The following is a 17665-nucleotide window of genomic DNA, read 5'->3' as shown; positions in this document are numbered from 1 at the left end:
ATGACATAAAAAAGTTTAAGAACCTCTGGTCAATTGATTCACGGAGTCAACAGTGAAAAGGCAGTGCATTGTAGACGTGGAGGAGCATGAGATCAGCACGGAGGCAGGAGATGAGATACTGTATACAGGGAACAAGTGAGTTATTTGTCTGGATTGTAGAGTATGTAAGGAAGAGTAATGTGTGATCAGCCCAGAAAGGTTAAGTTGGAGTCAGATTATGAAGGGCTCTACATACCAAAGAGAGGAGTTTGTCTTTTCTTAGAGGCAACAGGAAGTCAATCATAAAGGCTTCTTGGCTAAAGGACTTACATGATCAAAACTGTATTGTAGTTTTTAGTTGTCTCAGCTTTTTAGTTACCAGGCAATTCTCCTCTTCCCCCCAAGTTATTATTTGCAAGACTGGCTGGTTTATACCAGAATATCAACAAAATCGGTGTGTGTGTGTGTGTGTGTGTGTGTGTGAGCGCGCGACTGCATGTACACGCGATTGCGCTTCCGTGTATGTAGGTTTGTATGTGTATGAAATGCCAGGGAACTTCCTTTGTGCCTTAGAAGAAAAGGTAAAAGCACAGCAGAAAATATAGCGCAGTATATAATTTAGTGCAAAATTATGTCTTACAAACTATAAATACTATAGAAGTCTAGAAGACTAGGAGCTCAGTAAGCACTGGCATAATTATGAAGAGCTTCATGAAGGAAGGAGGTGAGATTTGAACTGGTCCTTGAAGGATGCATAAAGTTTCGGATAGTGTAAGGGAAAATGGAGGATACTCCAGGCAAGGAACCACTACAGTGGAGAAAAACAATAAGAATGAATGTGGTGTGTTTTATGGAGCAAGAGGATCCTGACTTGACTAGGAAAGACTTTAAATGTACATTGTCAGAATTAGAAAAAATTTGTATATAAATGCACCTTTTACTTTTTTATGAATTCTAGCTTTTACATAATTTATTCTTTCATATCTTCCATTTTTGCCATTGCTATTTTTCTATTTTTATAAATTCACACACACACAGACACCATCCTGAATCCATCTCCTCCCTTTTATCTTGACATTACCCTTAGAGAGAAAAAGAAACCTAAAATGCGTACTTACTGGAAGATAGGTTTACTATACTCTTTGCACAAAATGAAAGATGAGAAAATTCACTTTAGAAGTGGTCATGTTGGGGCAGCTAGGTGGCACAGTGAATAGAGCACTGGCCCTGGATTCAGGAGGACCTGAGTTCAAATCCGGCCTCAGACACAGAACACTTACTAGCTGTGTGACCCTGGGCAAGTCACTTAACCCCATTGCCTAGCCAAAAAAAAAAGAAGTGGTCATGTTTTTCATGCAGCATCATCTTGTCACAATTAACCTACAATTACGGCACTCTGCATAAGTATATAAGTCTGTTTCTTGAGTTTTTTTTTTTCCTTGAATTGTAGAAATTCAGGAGACGAGTCCAAGAATCTACACAAGTGCTAAGAGAACTGGAAATTTCTTTAAGAACAAATCATATTGGGTAAGTGTTATGTTTTGACTTTGTAGCTCCAAGGCTTTCCTGTGATAAATCTTCATTATGTAAAAATGATACCATCAATTCTAAGGAATGGAATAGTTGCCTTTCTGGTCATTACAAACTAAAAAAAAAACAGTGGTGGTGAGTGTGCTAACAGTTTATTTTGGGGAAATGAGCCATTCTTGTTCCCTGTAAAAGTATCAAGAGAGGAAGCAGGGTCAGTAGCCCTTGATTCAGCATTGAGGGGGATCATCTTGACTCCACAATCCCTTGTCAGGATGCTGTGAATAAAGCCAACTCAAAACAGTTAGGCTAAAGGTGAATATGTCATCTAACATCCCCAAATCTGTAGACTGGCTTATCTCAAAACTTTATTGGATCTCCAGCCTGGTTGTAGATGGCATATACCTCTTTCTGCTGTGCTACCCCTTTCCTCATTTTGTTGAAGTCCTAGTGTGACGAGGAGGAAACTGGTGGTACATTGTGTTCCTGCTGCTACTTATAAACTTACTATCAGATCCTGCCCTATAGTGATACCAAAATACATGATCCCTCTTTAAAGAAGGATTGGAAACCCTGAACTAAACAACATAGGAAATTTTACCATGTAACAGCATAGCTGCTTTCCTCTAGAAAATAGGTTATACTTACTTGTTCCTAGAATATGTTGATGGACATACCTAAGATTCTAAAGTGGCATGGTATAATTGGAAGAGTAGTGACCTAGAAGTTAGGAGACCTGGATTGTAAGCCTGGTTCTGCCTCCTGAGGTCTCTGGCTTGGTGATCTGAGTCAAACTTGGTAGACTTCAGGTTTCTAGGCTTCAGTTTCTATCTGTAAAATAAGAGATTTTAATTAGATTTTCTCTGAGGTCCTATCCAGCTCCAGAATTCTGTAATTCTGTGTTCTGTTGCATTTATTGTTTTAGGTGAAAATTTTGTTGCAGATTTACAGCTTTACATTCTCCTCCCAAGGCTCAATGCCTCTCCTCCCTGCAAAGGCAGAAGTTTCTGTTTTTCACAGTAATTTTTTCTAATCAAACTAAGATGGGTTTAAACCTTGCTGTAGATCGGTTTCCTCATATGTAAAATAAGGAACTTGTACTCCATTACCTCAAAGATACCTTTTAGCACTAACCCTTTGAGCCTATGAAATTACAAATAGTTAAATTGTGCAAACATTTTAAAAGATAGACCTTTTGTCTTCCTTAAAAGACAAAGATCGTTTTAAAGTGATGCAGCAAAGTAAAAAAAAAAAAAAATGCCTTTCTCCTCAGTGTGTCATCTGCTGAGCTGTTCAGAAGCCTGGCTGAGTCTCGCTCAGAGTTTCTGTTCATTCACTTCTATCCTGAGAGACTATGACAAAGAGGAGTGGAAGTAAATTTATCCCTAAGCTCTTTCTCTGAACAGGAATGACATACACAGAGCTGTGGAACAAAGACGATCAGACTTGTTTGTAGGGTATTGGTGGTTGTAGTTGATTGTGTCCAGTAGTCTAAATTCAGGGAATTCATATGCTTTTTGCTGTTTGTGGATTAGGATCAGTAATCCACTCTGAGGGCCAAGACTGAGAAGTTGGCATCTTTCCTTGACAGAGTATGGTGGAGTAAGTTGAGTTCAGGATTTCCACAAAATGTCAGAATGTATTTCTCAAACATTGCTAAAATGAAATGAAATTGACCATCACATACCAAGGCAAAACCATCATTTCTAATGCAGAATTAGCAAAATGGAAGAGGCTCTGGTTGGAATGAGGTTGGAACAATCTGCAAGCAATTGGTATGGGTGGTTATTCAGAACAAAGCTGGCATTTCAGAAGAAGTGCAGACTTTGTCCAGTGTACACCCTTGCAATTTTCCCTCAGTCTTCAGCCATGTGAAATGATCTCCAAAAGCCTCCAATGTAATTGTTAAAGAAATTAATGAGGGTGAATTAAATGGTTGTGTCCAGATGAATGCAGGGATATCTATACATGAAGTCAGACTGGCATACTATGATTTAAGCATTTTACTTTCTAATTGGACCAGAAAGGAAAAGGGAAACATTCACATATATTTTAACATTGCCAGGGAGAACTGGACTTTTGATGTATAATTTGGAAGGCTAAACTTTTTTTTTAATTGCCTCCATTTTCAGCACCATCACCTGGCATGGTGGCATAAGGGACACTATGCTTGGAACCATAAGTATTTGCATTTTACAGAAAAGACATCTTCTCTCAAAGAGCTTACAGGATCAAGAAAGCTTTCAGTTGCTTTGAAGTTACAGGCAATAGGACTCTCTCAGAGAAGACCATCTTAGTTGGTTATATCATAGATACCTGAAGGATTATGGTTCCTCAAAGAGGAAATCAAAAGCCACCTTTCTAGGATACTTGTTTTGGAATAGTTATTCTTGTCATAGAGAAATTGTGCCCTGCTATATAAAGTGCTGGGCTTGAGTCATGAGGACTTGAATACAGATCCTTTGTTTGACATTCAACTAGCTGTGATTCCCTGGGCAAGTCACTAAATCTATACGTATGTGCCTCAAGCAGCTCACTTGTGTTTATCTGCTAAACCATAGAAAGGTTCCTTCTGCTGAATAATTTCCCCACACTGACACAATCACATCTTTTAGTTTTCCTGTTGTGCTTTAAAGCCACAAAGAGGAAAAAAGTTTGAGGTTGGGGGCAGATTTTTAAAAGAGAAGATCATTTTACATATGAGGAAACTGATCTACAGCAAGGTTTGAACCCATCTTAGTTTGATTAGAAAAAATTACTGTGAAAAACAGAAATTTCTGCCTTTTCAGGGAGGAGAGGCATTGAGCCTTGGGAGGAGAATGTAAAGCTGTAAATCTGCAACAAAATTTTCACCTAAAACAATAAATGCAACAGAACACAGAATTACAGAATTCTGGAGCTGGATAGGACCTCAGAGAAAATCTAATTAAAATCTCTTATTTTACAGATAGAAACTGAAGCCTAGAAACCAATAAAAGAGGTGATTATATGTAAATCTGAGACTCTACATCTTAGGAATCAGGAGGGGTTTGATTCTGGAGAAAAGAAGCCAATTTCCCTTTTGATAAATTACATTGATAGAAGTTGGGCTAGAAATAATGTCGGTCCCTTTTTTTTTAGGACCTAGAAATAGTAGAGAAGAAAAGGGATTCTAATTCATGAAAGCATTTGAAGTGTCCTGAAATACCCCTGAACCAAACCAAAAAGTGTTACATAAAAGCCTTGTGGTATGAATAAGTAAATGTGATGGTACAGATATCATGATTATATGATAATAACAGCTAACATTCATACGACACTTAAATTTTTTCAGAGCACTTTGGCTATTTTATTTCATCTGATCTTCTCAACAACCCTGTTAGGGTTCTACCCACCCATTCACGTAATTTTTAGCTCTCTTTTATTTGTTGCTTTCCCTTATTATTATGTAAGCTCCTTGAGGGCAGGAACTTTTTTTTTGTGGGTTAGGGCACATATACTTATATCCCCACTGGTTATCACCAGACAGCAAGAGCTTTATAAGTTTTAGTTGCCTACCTGCCATTTTGCAGAAGAGGAAACTGAGGCAGAGATAGCTTAAGTGACTTGCCCGGGATCAGAAGCTATTAAATGTCTGAGGCAGGATTTGAATTCCCAGTCTTTCTAATTGCCAAGTCCTGTCCTCTCTATCCACTAGGCTGTGTTGCTGTTTCATATGATTCTTCCATTGTACTGTTGATACCACTCTTTCCCCAAAGAGAATTATTTTTTTAAGTAGTTGTCTGCAACAACAGATGAGAAAAATTAATTTTATAGGAACTTGGGTTGAAGATTGAGGAAGTTCTCGAAGCCACTCACATTACTTTCTGGCCTTTCTTCTCTATTTAGAACCCACAGCTGGAACCAGGGTGAAAGAGGAAAAAGAAAGGGAATAAGTATTTACATAGTGTTTTCTATATGCCAGGCACTAAGCTAAGCACTTCTACAAATATTATCTCATTTGATCCTCACAACAGTGCTATTATTTTCTTCATTTTACATTTAAAGAAACTGAGGCAGACAGGTTGACTTGACATACATATCTGGTAAGTGTCTAAGGCCAGATTTGAACTCAGGCCTTCCTGATTTCAAGCCTAGCGCTCTATTTGCTGTGCTACCAGCTGCCTCTGTTGTAGAAAGATCAAGAAAGCAGCTGCAGGAGGGCTTGGCCAACTGAAGGAGGGGCAAACCCAAGAAGGTAGCCACTGAGCTTGTTTCCACCTTCTCTGACAGGCTGCAGGCAGCTCTGAGAGCCATAGCGGGAACAGAGAAACGAGGGAGAGGAATATCTAGTGTTGGCCACTACTTTGGTAATGATATTAACTTTGGCCCGTGTCTTTTCAGCAAACTTGGTTCCCGTTGGTGCCTGCAGAGTCTTGGATGATGGTGAATATGTTCTGAAGGAGAGACTATGTCCAGAATTTGCTCTCAGCTCAGTGCTTTCCTAGCTGGGTCATAGAGAGAGCACCTTAGGAATGTTGGCCTGAACACCATTCAGAAACAGTGACCAGTGGCCACTGTACTCAATTCCCATTCCTACTTTTTGTTCCAGCTATTTTTAAAATCTTCTTTTCCCCTTCTCCTGTGCCTCATCTCTCCTTGACAATCCCTCTTTTAGTTGGGGCATGCCCACATGCAAATTTATGACTTAAGATAATTGCCCTGAAGCTGTGAGGTATCGAGTAAATAATGTATGCGTCAGAGCCAGGAATAATTCAACTTTCCAAAATGTATAATCACCTAATTTGAATCCTTTTGTAAAGAGAGATATATAGGAAAATGTGTGGAACATGCACAGTGGTTTGAAAAGAAAAAGAAGGAATTGCTTGTTGTGGGAACCCTGATTTTATGGCTAAGTCGTTTGCATGATTATTTACATATTTCGGTACTTCAAGGATGTGTGATTTCATCCATGTAGTTATGACTCCACCAGTGTAGATGACAGCCCCCCCACCCACCAAGTCTTAGTAGATACTTAATGAATTGCTTTGGCTAAAGAAAATGAGTCACTTGGTGGCCAACCCTGTGATGAAGAGTTTCTCTGAACTTAGCCTGGCTGCTCTTTAGAAACAGACCTGCAACTTGGTAGAACCTGCCTGAACTTGATCCCCTCTGGAGTAGCCTAAGAAACCCTCTTCTTTTCCAACCCTGGGTTACCATGAGGAATTACAGTAAAGTGTTAGTGGCGAAGGAATCATTTACCCAGATCTGCAAAAAGGAGGCATCCTCTCCTATATATTTATATTTAATAAGGTAGAGTAGTATGTGTCTGCTTGATGCCTTCTTTATATTTTTTTTTGCCATGATTAATGTCTTATTTCTATCACTCCCTCTTTCTTCTCACCTCCCTCAACAGACTCATAACTTACTTTAGTGCATCTGTGTTTTCATCAAAGTGGGTACTCCCTCCAACCCGTAACCTGTCCATACTTTTTGAACCTGTGTGAGTCTTGTCCATGTCTTCTCAAAATTCTCCATAGGAGGTCTACTGAGGATTCAGGGGTCCTTTCGCCGGGTCTTGACATTTTATGAGTACTAGTTCAGGATGCAGATTGTCCAGGAAAGGCTTCTTAGAGAAAGTGGCACTTGAGTTAAGGTTCAGCAAAAAGAAATCAAACAAAAGACCCTAAAACACCCTAGAGTCACACACTGGAAGAAGAGAAGGAAGGATTGAGCACACTCAGGGGATGAAGGGCAAGAGACGAAAACTGCTTTCTATCTTGATCCCTAATAATCCCTGTACTGCTCCAGCAGTCATTCAGAAATCTCCCATCACTGTAAATTGTGGCTCCTTTTTCAGGACCCAGTCGTTGTTCTAAGGTGGTGCCACATGGTAATTAGAATGGGTTAGTTACAGGCACTTTTCTAAGTTATTGAAAGGCCACAGAACCAGGGCAGTGTAGGTAAATCTTGCAGCATTGGATTACAGGTGGAACAGGAACTGTGAACTACACCTGAGCATTAAAGGCAGCCATGTCCTCTAATCTGTACCAGTGCGGTCCAACTCCAATACAAATGGAGACCACTAAACTGGACATAAGGATCTTTGTAGGCTGCCTGTTGACTTCGAAAGTTAAACAGCTTTATATATTAATTTTTTTATTAATACACCAACACATTAAAATCAGGTAGGAACCACATTTTAATCTGGTTCAGGCCATACTCAGAGTCATGCATGTGGCTGAAGGGCCACGTTTTTGACACCTCTGGTCTACATAGCATGAATGCCCCGTTATTTACATCATCCATCCTTTTATTCTATCTAGAACTCAGTCTTTCCCTCCCAGATTAATTCTTTTGTGAAGGCAAATTAGGCCATCTTTTGCCTCAGTTCTTACCTAGCCTCTAATTACTGAATGGGTGTTGCCTCAATACAAACTGACCTGGGAAAGAACTTCGCTTAAAAAGGCCAAGGTCTCCCACTACATCCAGGGCCATCGCCAGTTGTCCTGACCTATGCCTTGCCACTGGACTCCCATGACTGCAGGAGAAAGTGAGGCTGATGACTTTGCATAGCCCTGCCTCACTTAAATCCACTTCCGCAAGTCATGGTGTCACTGTCCTGATATCACTGGTCCTTTTCAAGAACAAAGATTGAACTTCAACAACAACAACTACAACAACAGTCTACCTGGAGGTGACTACTGGTTCAGGCTTAGACTTCTGATGCCCAAGGGCAGGAAAGGACCACGAATGCCACATAGAAGTAATTAACTCTTATCTTATAAAGAGTCAGGACTTTGGTATGCAGATGTATGCAAAGTGTATACAAATTGGCATTTTGAATTGATTGCATAGTGTTCCTCTCTCAGCCTGCTTTAGGTCTTTTCATCCTGAGGACCGTAGAGATAGAAACTTTAAGGAACTTTGGAGATCATTTTGTCCAACCTCCTCATTTTACACATAAGAAACCTGAGCATCATAGAGGTTTAAGTGATTTGTCCTAGCTTATATAGATAGTAGACAACAGAACCAGGAAATGAAACTTGGGTCCTCTGACTCCAACCACAATGTTCTTTCTACTGTGTCACACTGACACCTTATACTATCTTTTTTTTGGGGGAGGGGATCTCTCTCTGGCTGTGGCTCTATACTCTAGATACCCTCCCAAGAAGAGCTTAGAAAATGGCATATCAGCAGTCAGTCAGCAAGCATTTTTTAAGCAATTAATATATGCTAGACGCTGTGCCAAGTGCTGAGGATAGAAAGACAAAAATATGGTTCTTGCATCCAGAAGCTCACATTCTAATGCAGGAGACAATATATAAATAGCTGTGTAAATACAAGGTATATACTGAGTGGGTGGAGGGTCCTGGTGACCTTTGGCAGTATTTGTGCTGTGCAGTTTCAGAAAACTGAGATTTAGGTGTTCTAGAAGGGCCAAAGACCTTAGTACTTTGCTTTAAATGTCCACCCTTCACTGAAATCTGTATGCTAATCTTTCTTCTGAGAGCGCATGAATACGAATGGTAGAAAAGCCAGGAGGTTTATATTTAAAGAGCAAACTGAGAATCAGATTTTGAGAGTTAGTCTAATTGTCTCTCCAGTTTGTATGCCATTTTATTTTGTTTTGTTTTGTTTTTTTGTGATTTCTAAACCTCTCATTATCAACATTTAAAAGTTGTCAACATGTCCCAAGGCCTAATTACTGGGGGAACAGTTGTAGTAAATCATATTTAAAAAAACAATCTGGAAACAGATACTGTCAGATCACATACATGGTTGTCTAACTGAGCTGGTTTAACATAGTTCTCATGACAAAGTCATATCATTAGTCATAACCAATAATGTTTCCTAGACATTCTTAGTGTGTGTCACAACCTTAAATCTCACTTAAGCATATACACATCAGAGACTCACATATTATTACTGTAGTCTTATGAGCATCATGGGGGCCTATTCAGAATAGCTTAAGTAGAAAATAAGAGGCACTTTTCTGTTTCTAGGGTCCCTGTAGGCCTGGATCTAGACAGTGGGCAAGATAGAACCAGATGGGCTAGAGCTGAGGACTGATAAGAGAAGACAGGAAGGACAAATTCCAGGCTTCCCCTGTTGCCTCTTCTCCTCAACAGGCATAGATGGGAGTCTTTCAGCATAGGAAGTCCAGTCATTTTGTTAGTCATTTTTCTCAAGGTCAACCATGGATTTTCAAATTTTCACATCACTATTATTTTGACAGATTATAGGTGTTAAGCCCTGGATTTCTAAGAATAGAAAAGGAGTCACCCTTACCTTCTACCAGTGACAGGGTTTATTGAGTAATATAAAAACCATTGGTGGAACACATACTCATAATGAGCTATATGGACCCTCTGCTTCGTTGCTTCACTGCCATCCTAAACCCTTGTTTTGACCTGTTTTGGGAAGCCACATATGGCTAGCTAAAGTCCCTGCAACAAGTTCAGTTTATGTCACTGACTGGTTCCAGATGGCCTACAGATGTTAGAGGCTATAGAGATTTATACCAAGGTAGACAAAAGCGTCTGGACATTGTAATCTAGGTGAGCAAACTCCAGCTACCTTTGAAAACATCACGCAAGGCTAAACACAGGACTTGGTAGAATTCCTTTGGAATCCGGGCCTGCACTCATGAATATCCATCAATCATTTAAGCAATCTCTATATCTTCTTGTCCCTACTCCCATTCTGGGTGAGTGAAAGCGTTTGGTGGAGTTGGCCTGCATCATCTGCAAAAGATATCACTGCACACTATAGTAACTAGGTCCCTGTCTTTGGAAGATTAAAGATGAGGGGAACACAACTCTGTTGGAAAACATTTTGCATTAATGACTTCTAGCTATCTGTTCAGTAGAGATATTTCCTTAGTTAACCTTTGTGGTTCTGGTTTTTGGCTAAGGTTCATCTAAGCATCCTAAGTCATCCCCTTTCCCGAGATGAAGACGGTACAATAATAAATAAATGGAACCCCTGAACAGATCCTTTAGGATTAATCCCAAAGCCAGCAACACAAGGAGGATTGGAGCACTGAACCACAATGGATCTAATATACCTTTTGTTTGGTTACTTAGTTACTTAATTATTTCTTTGACTGCTTCCTCGAATGATGATCCTGCCAACTTATACTAATCAATTCAGTGCATTGTTTTGTAAAAGGAATAGTATGTACTTAAAAAATATATTTTAGAAAGAAAGATTATATTTGTCATATCCTGGCAAATGTTATGTGGTGCCTGTAACTTTTTCAAAGCTTTTCATGTTCATGGAAAAAATTAAGCCAAATCATTATGCCTATTGAATTTCAAGAAGCCCATAAACACTGGCCTGACGTTGGCTAGTTTGGTGGTTTCTACAGCTTGGTGTGCCAGAAAGGAGATGAGTGTGGATTTGGAATGAGGCCTGAACTTCGGTGGTTGTGTCGTCATCTTACCAGCTTGCTGAGTTCCCCATATAATCCTTGGCCCCTTCACCAAGTACACTGCAGATCAATTTGTGGTGGAAAAAAGTACAACATTTACCAGGTTTCTTTTTTTAGAAAGTTCCATAGAGGTTTCCTAAAGCCTTCCGAGCAGTAAAATGTATGCATGGCATAAGTATAAATTTTACACCTTTCCATGTGTCATGATTTGGTTGCCTTAGTTTCCATACGTAAAAGTCCACTTTTATCTTGTGAAAGATTAAAGGCTTTATTCCACATTTCCTTTCATACAATGAATGTTTCTGAGAAAATGTTTCCACTGTTCCCTTCCTTCAGTAGAACACCATAAAGTGAACTGTTCTCTAATGATTTTTCTAACAGATGGGTCAGAGAGTTTTTGAATGAAGAAAACAAAGGTCTTGATGTTCTGGTGGAGTATTTGTCATTTGCACAGTACGCAGTAACGTAAGTACAACTAAGCTTGTATGCATTGGGATTTCATGTGGTTACAGAAGAAGAAACTCGGTGGTACAATTCTATACTGCATTAGGAGGAGGAAGTGTGAAAGCAGATGTGGTGGGTTTTAAAGATGTTTATTGTAGCTTGGAGCAAATTATATAATTGGAATTATAGGAACTTTAAGACTGGAATCCTAACAGGTGATAAAATGGCCCTTTGGAGGAGGATCCATTCCTCCTTAAAAATGCTGTTGAAATTTATGGTTAAATATGTTGTGTTCTAGTTCATAGATTGCTCCTGTTACCTAAACTATTGGTAAGATTTGCAATAAAACTGCATTTGAGGGAGAAATTACCTTTTTCTTTATGTTTTTTTTTTCCTCATAAACAAATGTATACAATGCACAAATTAGGGAGGAAATGTGGTTGCATCTTGATCCTCACTGAAAGAACTTTCATCTAGTATTTGATGGTAGTTTGTTTTTTCCTAATTCTACTTTTAATAACAATACCTTATGTGATGTTTTGAGTCCTTAACCGATGTTATCTCTTTAATCTTCACAATTTCTCTGGGAGGTAGTCAGGAGGAAGCTATAATTATTCCTACCTGGCAGATGAAGAAACTGAAATACCAAAACTTGCGTAGTGTTTCAGCTTTGATGCCTCCCACGAATCATATGGGACAGACTCAAAAAAACAAATGAGCAGGTTGTTGCTCTCTTGAGAAGTTGTCCTATAAAATATAAGCTGTGTTTCATAGTTTTCATTTCCAAAGTTTGTTTCTTATCAACTTCCATTGTACCCAGCTGCCAGCCTCCTCTTCTCTCACTGCATATCTTTGTCAAAATAACATTACCCTTTTATGTATGGTCCATATTTTTTAAATTTGGGGTTATGTTTATGGAGTGGAAGAAATGCTAAGTAGGCCCAGGCACATTTTTTTAATATGTCATACTATGTATTATGTATACATTGTGCTTAACTCTTTACATATATATACTAGTTTTCTGCCAGCCTTACTTGATTATCCTCACAAATATTTCCACCCCTCTTTTTTGAACCAGAACCGTAATTTCATTGGTGTAAGAGATACTGGTGAGGAAATTCCTTTTACCAATGTAAACCAGCAGATACTCTGCAACTTCTAGTCTTAGTTACCGAGGACACTCAGAGATAAGTGATTTGGCCAGGGTCACACAACCATTATGTGTAAGAGGCACAAATTAAGCACGTGTTCTTCAATTTCAGAGCCCCCTCTCTATCTACTGTGTCATGCTATCTTGTACACCTTCCTTTATATATGATGGACAAGGGCACCTAGTACCACAGTTCTAAGCTATTTAAATAGCTGAGTACAAAAGAATTTCTTACTATCAGTGGCATGTCTCCATTTTTTTGGGAGAGAGCAGAGCTTCTTTGACCTTGGTACATGTGGCTTCTTCAGGCAGTCCATGTCATCTTCTTTTGGGTAAAGGAGAAGAACCAGCTCAAAGGAGCATAGAAAGATCTTTGCAGTGTCAGGGCCTCAGAGGTGCCATATCAGCGGCATGATGAAAGGTTATAGATCATCCCTCTTTTTAGAGCTGTGAACACACTGCCTGAGAGTTCTACCAGTCCAACTCAGACAGTTTTCCCATCCATAGAAGGTTTCTAGTGATTGACGAACGATCATGTTTTTTGACCAGTTATACTCATTCTAGTAAGATGGAAAGATTAGAAACACACATAGAAACAGTTAATGAAACAATATTTAGAAAATGTGCATGAAATACAAAGTCCTGCCTCTTTTTAAAAAAAAATCTGTTCCTAAAATGGTATAAGTGTGAGCAAGTTAATTTGCCATTCATTCCAACATGACTAACATTAATAAAGACCTCAACAAATGTCAGGGAAACAAATCTCTTACTTTAAACAGCAACACATTGGGAGGAGAGGTTTTTAAAAAATCAAAGAGAATCTATAACTATGATGGTAATGTATCACACATGGTTGGAGAGTCCCCTTGCCAGCACACCAGGAGAAATGCTCAGTCACAATTGATGGGTAGGAATAAATTAGTACAAACACAAAGTATTGATTTGTTAAAGAAAAATGAAGACAGCTGTAAGATCTATATTCCCCGCCCCCAACTATGGCAATGTTACGACTTGGCAAATCAGCATTTGTTATATTTGTTTTATACCAACTTAAAAATAACACACGAATGTTTAATTGTTTCTAGATTACATTCCTGAACTGTTCATTTATTTTTTTGTCCAGGTTCATTATTTACCATAGTCTGTTTTTCAAACTAATACCTATTGGAATTCATGTGAAATCCTTTTAGATAAGTTGTTTTGCTATTTTACTTCTACTGGGACTTAGTGTAGTAAAGAAAGCCATGTGGTGTAGTAGAAAAAGCTGTGGACTTGGAGTTAAGACCACTGGGTGTGAGCATCTCTTTGTGACTGGGGATAAGTTAGCCTGTCTGAGAGTCAGTTTTCTTATGTAAAATGGGATGATGACATTTGTCCTACTGACCTTACAGTGTATTGTAAGGGAAGCCTTGCACCTTAAAGTGCTATGTAATGTAAAATAGGAGCAGATAGGTGGTGTAGTGAATATAGCCCTGGACTTGGAGTCAGGACTTAATTGTGTCGAGTGCTGGGCCTGAAGTCAAGAAGACTTGAATTCAAATCTGGTCTCAGATACTAGCGGTGTGATCCTGGGCAAGTTACTTAACTCTGTTTGCCTCAATTTCTGTAAATTCATCTGTAAAGTGAGGCAGAGAAAAAAATAGCAAACCACTTCAATTTCTTTGCCAAGAAAACCCCAAAATGGAGTCATGAAGAATTGGACACGAGTGAAACAACTGACCACCAACAAAATGTAACATGCTACCACTATTACTATCAAAATGTACGGAAATAAGAAAGGAAGGATAGATTTTTTTTAATAGGTAGAGTAAGTTGTACACATCTATGTGTGTATGTATGTCACTTTGCAAGCCTTCAGGATAATAATCTGTTTCTTTTCAGTTTTGACTTTGAAAGTTTGGAGAACAATGTGGAAAACTCAGTGGACAAGTCAAAACCATGGAGCAGGTCCATTGAAGACTTGCATAGAGGAAGCAACTTACCATCGCCTGTTGGAAATAGCATCTCTCGCTCTGGAAGACATTCGACCCTACGGTAAGACCTTTTAATCAGGCAGCAAACATAGGAACAAGAAGCAGACAGGAAGGACATAGCCCTACTCTGATGCATTCATTCAACTGACACTTATTAAAAGCCTACTGAGTGTGCAGAGTACTTGCCTTTCCCTGCCCCGGAAATGTGACTATTATGTTTATAAAATAGTACCGTCCATTTTCATTGAAGTTCTTTTTCCTGTCACAGATAGCTGCCATTCCAGGAACCCACATTATAAGACATAGTGAGCTGCCACTGTTTAAAAGCCTTCTGGATACCCTATGTCTCTGTTCAACAAAAAGAAATTAGATAAGGTCATTTAATCAAACCATAGGTCAGAGTTGGCATTTGTTGATCAATTAACAAAGATATATAAATTGACTACTATATGTCAGGATACTGTTCTAGGCAACAGGAATACAAAGACCCCCTCAAAAGAAAAAGAAAAAAAAAGCAGTAGTTTCTCCTCAAAGAAGTTACAGTCTGTTGAAGGAAACAATATGCACCTATATAGTAATGCATAAAATAAATATGTAATAAATTTGAGGAGAGGACTAGCACCTGGGGTATCAGAAAGGGCTCTATATTGAAGATAATGCTTGAAATAAACTTTGAAAAAAACTGGAGCATTGAAGAGGTGAAATTAAAGATGGAATACATTCCAGGAATTGAGGACAGCACGTCAAAAGTCACAGAGATGGTAGCTGAGGAAAATTTGGTTATCTGTAGAGTGAAGAGAGAGGAAGTAATGTATAATAAGGTATGAAAAGGTAGGTTGGGACCAGATTATGAGGAACTATAAATACCAAACAGGAGTTTGAATTTGAGCTTTATAGGGAGCCAACAGAGTTTACTGAGTAGTGAAACAATATAGTTGGACTTGGGGTTTAGAGAAATCACTTGCGGTGCTACATGGAGGATGCATTTGGATGAATGGTGTACAATGTTAAGCTGGTATCACATCAGCTAGATTTCTTTAAGCTTTCTGAAGCAGTTACTCAAGACCCTAGACAAAAAGGAAACAAAGGGTGAGGTGTGGGATGATAAAGGGCTTATGATACTGAAATTAAAAAAAAAATTATCTAGGGGGGAATTTTGGAAGTATCACGAGAATCAGAGCTTTCTGCTCCCATTTTCAGCTTTCTTTGGTTCCTTAATGGGAACCCGTGTGTGTGTGTGTGTGTGTGTGTGTGATGGGTGTGATGGGTGAAGTCATGAGACATGAGAGTTTTGGGTAATGAATTACTAAGAGATGCCTTCAGTAGGTGGTATCTTTTAGCCTTGAGTGGTTTTGTGTCTTTAATGATAAGGAATGCCATGTTCCTAAATGGTTCTTCCAAAAGAAACCACTTCTAGTACCTTTTTGCTGAAGAAACATCAGATTAAACTAATGACTAATGTCTCTCCTTCCCTATGAGATAAAAGAATTCTATTGAACAATACCAGTAGCTGAAATATTTTTACCCCATTCATTACAGTTCCCAGATTCACTGGGTTAACCAAGAGTCTTCACTTACTGGTTCCATGTCATCGAACTTGTGAGGGTTGATAAACTACATGACTGTATACTATTACTCATGGTCGTGTCTAGGACATAGTTTCACAAAGTGATGCAAAGTCAAGATGGTTAAATTGTGTCAGTGGTATGTGAATTTTAACTCTTTGATGTTCATTATTCTACTAATTTGTCCTTTTTTTCTCTTTATTTTGTCTTTTTTCTCCTCCTGATTTTTTTTTTTGTTATGCATAGGAGAGAATCTTAATAATTAAATGAAGATCCTAGGGTTTTGACACTCAAATCAATAGTTTCATTGTAATGTGGGTACATTAGAGAAGTCAAATGAAATATAATCTAAGGCCAGAAGGAAAGCTGTAGGTTTATATGTACCAGGTTCAGTCTAGAAGGGTTCTCAGTAATGATTTCTGTTGTCCTTGTTATTTTGGAAGCAAAGACGGTGTAATACATAGAGCCCTGGGCCTGGAGTCAGGAAGACTTTAGTTCAAATCCAGCCTCAGACACTTGCTAGCTCTGTGATCTGGGACAAATCACTTAATCTCTGTCTGCCTCAGTTTCTTCAACTGAGTAATTTAATAGCACCTAGCTCCCAAGGTTGTTGTGAGGATCAAATGAGATAATATTTGTAAAACACTTAGCACAGTGCTTGGTACATAGGTGGACACTTTATAAATGCTTTCTCCACTTCTCCATTGCCTTCCCTTTTTCTTCATGCCTGAATCCAGGGTTTCCCCCTGGGAATATCAGAATTTGAGTTATATCTAGTCCTTATTACCCCCATCTTCGCTTCCCCCCTTTAAAAAGTCAAAGGGCCCTTAGATCTAATGCAAGCAACTAGTCTAACAAAACATTGAATATAAGTCAGGCTTTATTTGGCCTAGTTACAATTTTATTTAGGGCTAGATAAACATTTTAAGTCAGAAAGAAAAGAATGAAAAGATCATCAGAGATAATTTAGTCCCATCTACTCACTGTATAGAGAAGAAAAATGAGGCCCAAAGAGGTGAAGTAATGTTAATAATAATAGCGAGCATTTGTATAGTGCTTTAACATGTACAGAAGAGCTTTACACATTAACTTATTTGATCCTTTCAGCAACCCTGGGAGACAGGTGCTACTATCTCATTTTACAGCTGAGGAAACTGGCCAACAAGAGCCCAGGGCCGCACAATTAGGAAATGTCTGAGGCAGCATTTGAACTCAGATCTTCCTGTTTTTAGGCCCAGTACTGTATTCTAAGTCTTCTCAATACAAATTCTGCCTAGAAATGAAGTATAATAAAAATTCAGTTTACTTGAGATGAGTTAACACACAAGAACAGGATGTTGTTTCCAGGAGGCAGCTGTACTTGAAGTTAGCAAGCTGAAAAAAACAATTAGGTTTAATTAAAAAAAAAAATGTGTTAAAAAAAAGACTTAAGCTCAGGGATGACTCTTGAATTTCTTTTGAAACTGATTCATGGATCCTTATGATGCAAATGAGGATTGCTATGAGCAGGCCTACTTGCTGGTTTATGTGATAGACTTTTAAACAATGTATATATATTAGAGTCCAGTCTAAGAATTATGATCCACAGATGTTTGCCTGGGTGTCAATTTTGGATTTTACCATTTGAGATTGA

General features: G+C 38.7%; 1 protein-coding gene across 4 annotated transcripts in view; it reads left to right on the top strand.

Moving 5' to 3' along the window:
• LOC114045696 (formin-like protein 2) overlaps positions 1 to 17665 on the top strand; it is a 371038-nt gene that overhangs the window by 251241 nt on the left and 102132 nt on the right. For all 4 annotated transcript variants that reach the window (XM_027865802.1, XM_027865804.1, XM_027865803.1 and 1 more), the window contains exons 4-6: positions 1430 to 1506; positions 11282 to 11365; positions 14376 to 14528. In XM_027865802.1, the coding sequence (XP_027721603.1) occupies positions 1430 to 1506; positions 11282 to 11365; positions 14376 to 14528 (314 nt within the window). The remainder of the gene's footprint in view (positions 1 to 1429; positions 1507 to 11281; positions 11366 to 14375; positions 14529 to 17665) is intronic.

The sequence above is a fragment of the Vombatus ursinus genome, unplaced genomic scaffold (assembly GCF_900497805.2).
Source record: "Vombatus ursinus unplaced genomic scaffold, bare-nosed wombat genome assembly UNPS02014779.1, whole genome shotgun sequence".
Taxonomy (NCBI): domain Eukaryota; kingdom Metazoa; phylum Chordata; class Mammalia; order Diprotodontia; family Vombatidae; genus Vombatus; species Vombatus ursinus.
The sequence above is the reverse complement of the archived record's forward strand: the minus strand, read 5'-3'. Positions and strand labels throughout refer to the sequence as shown.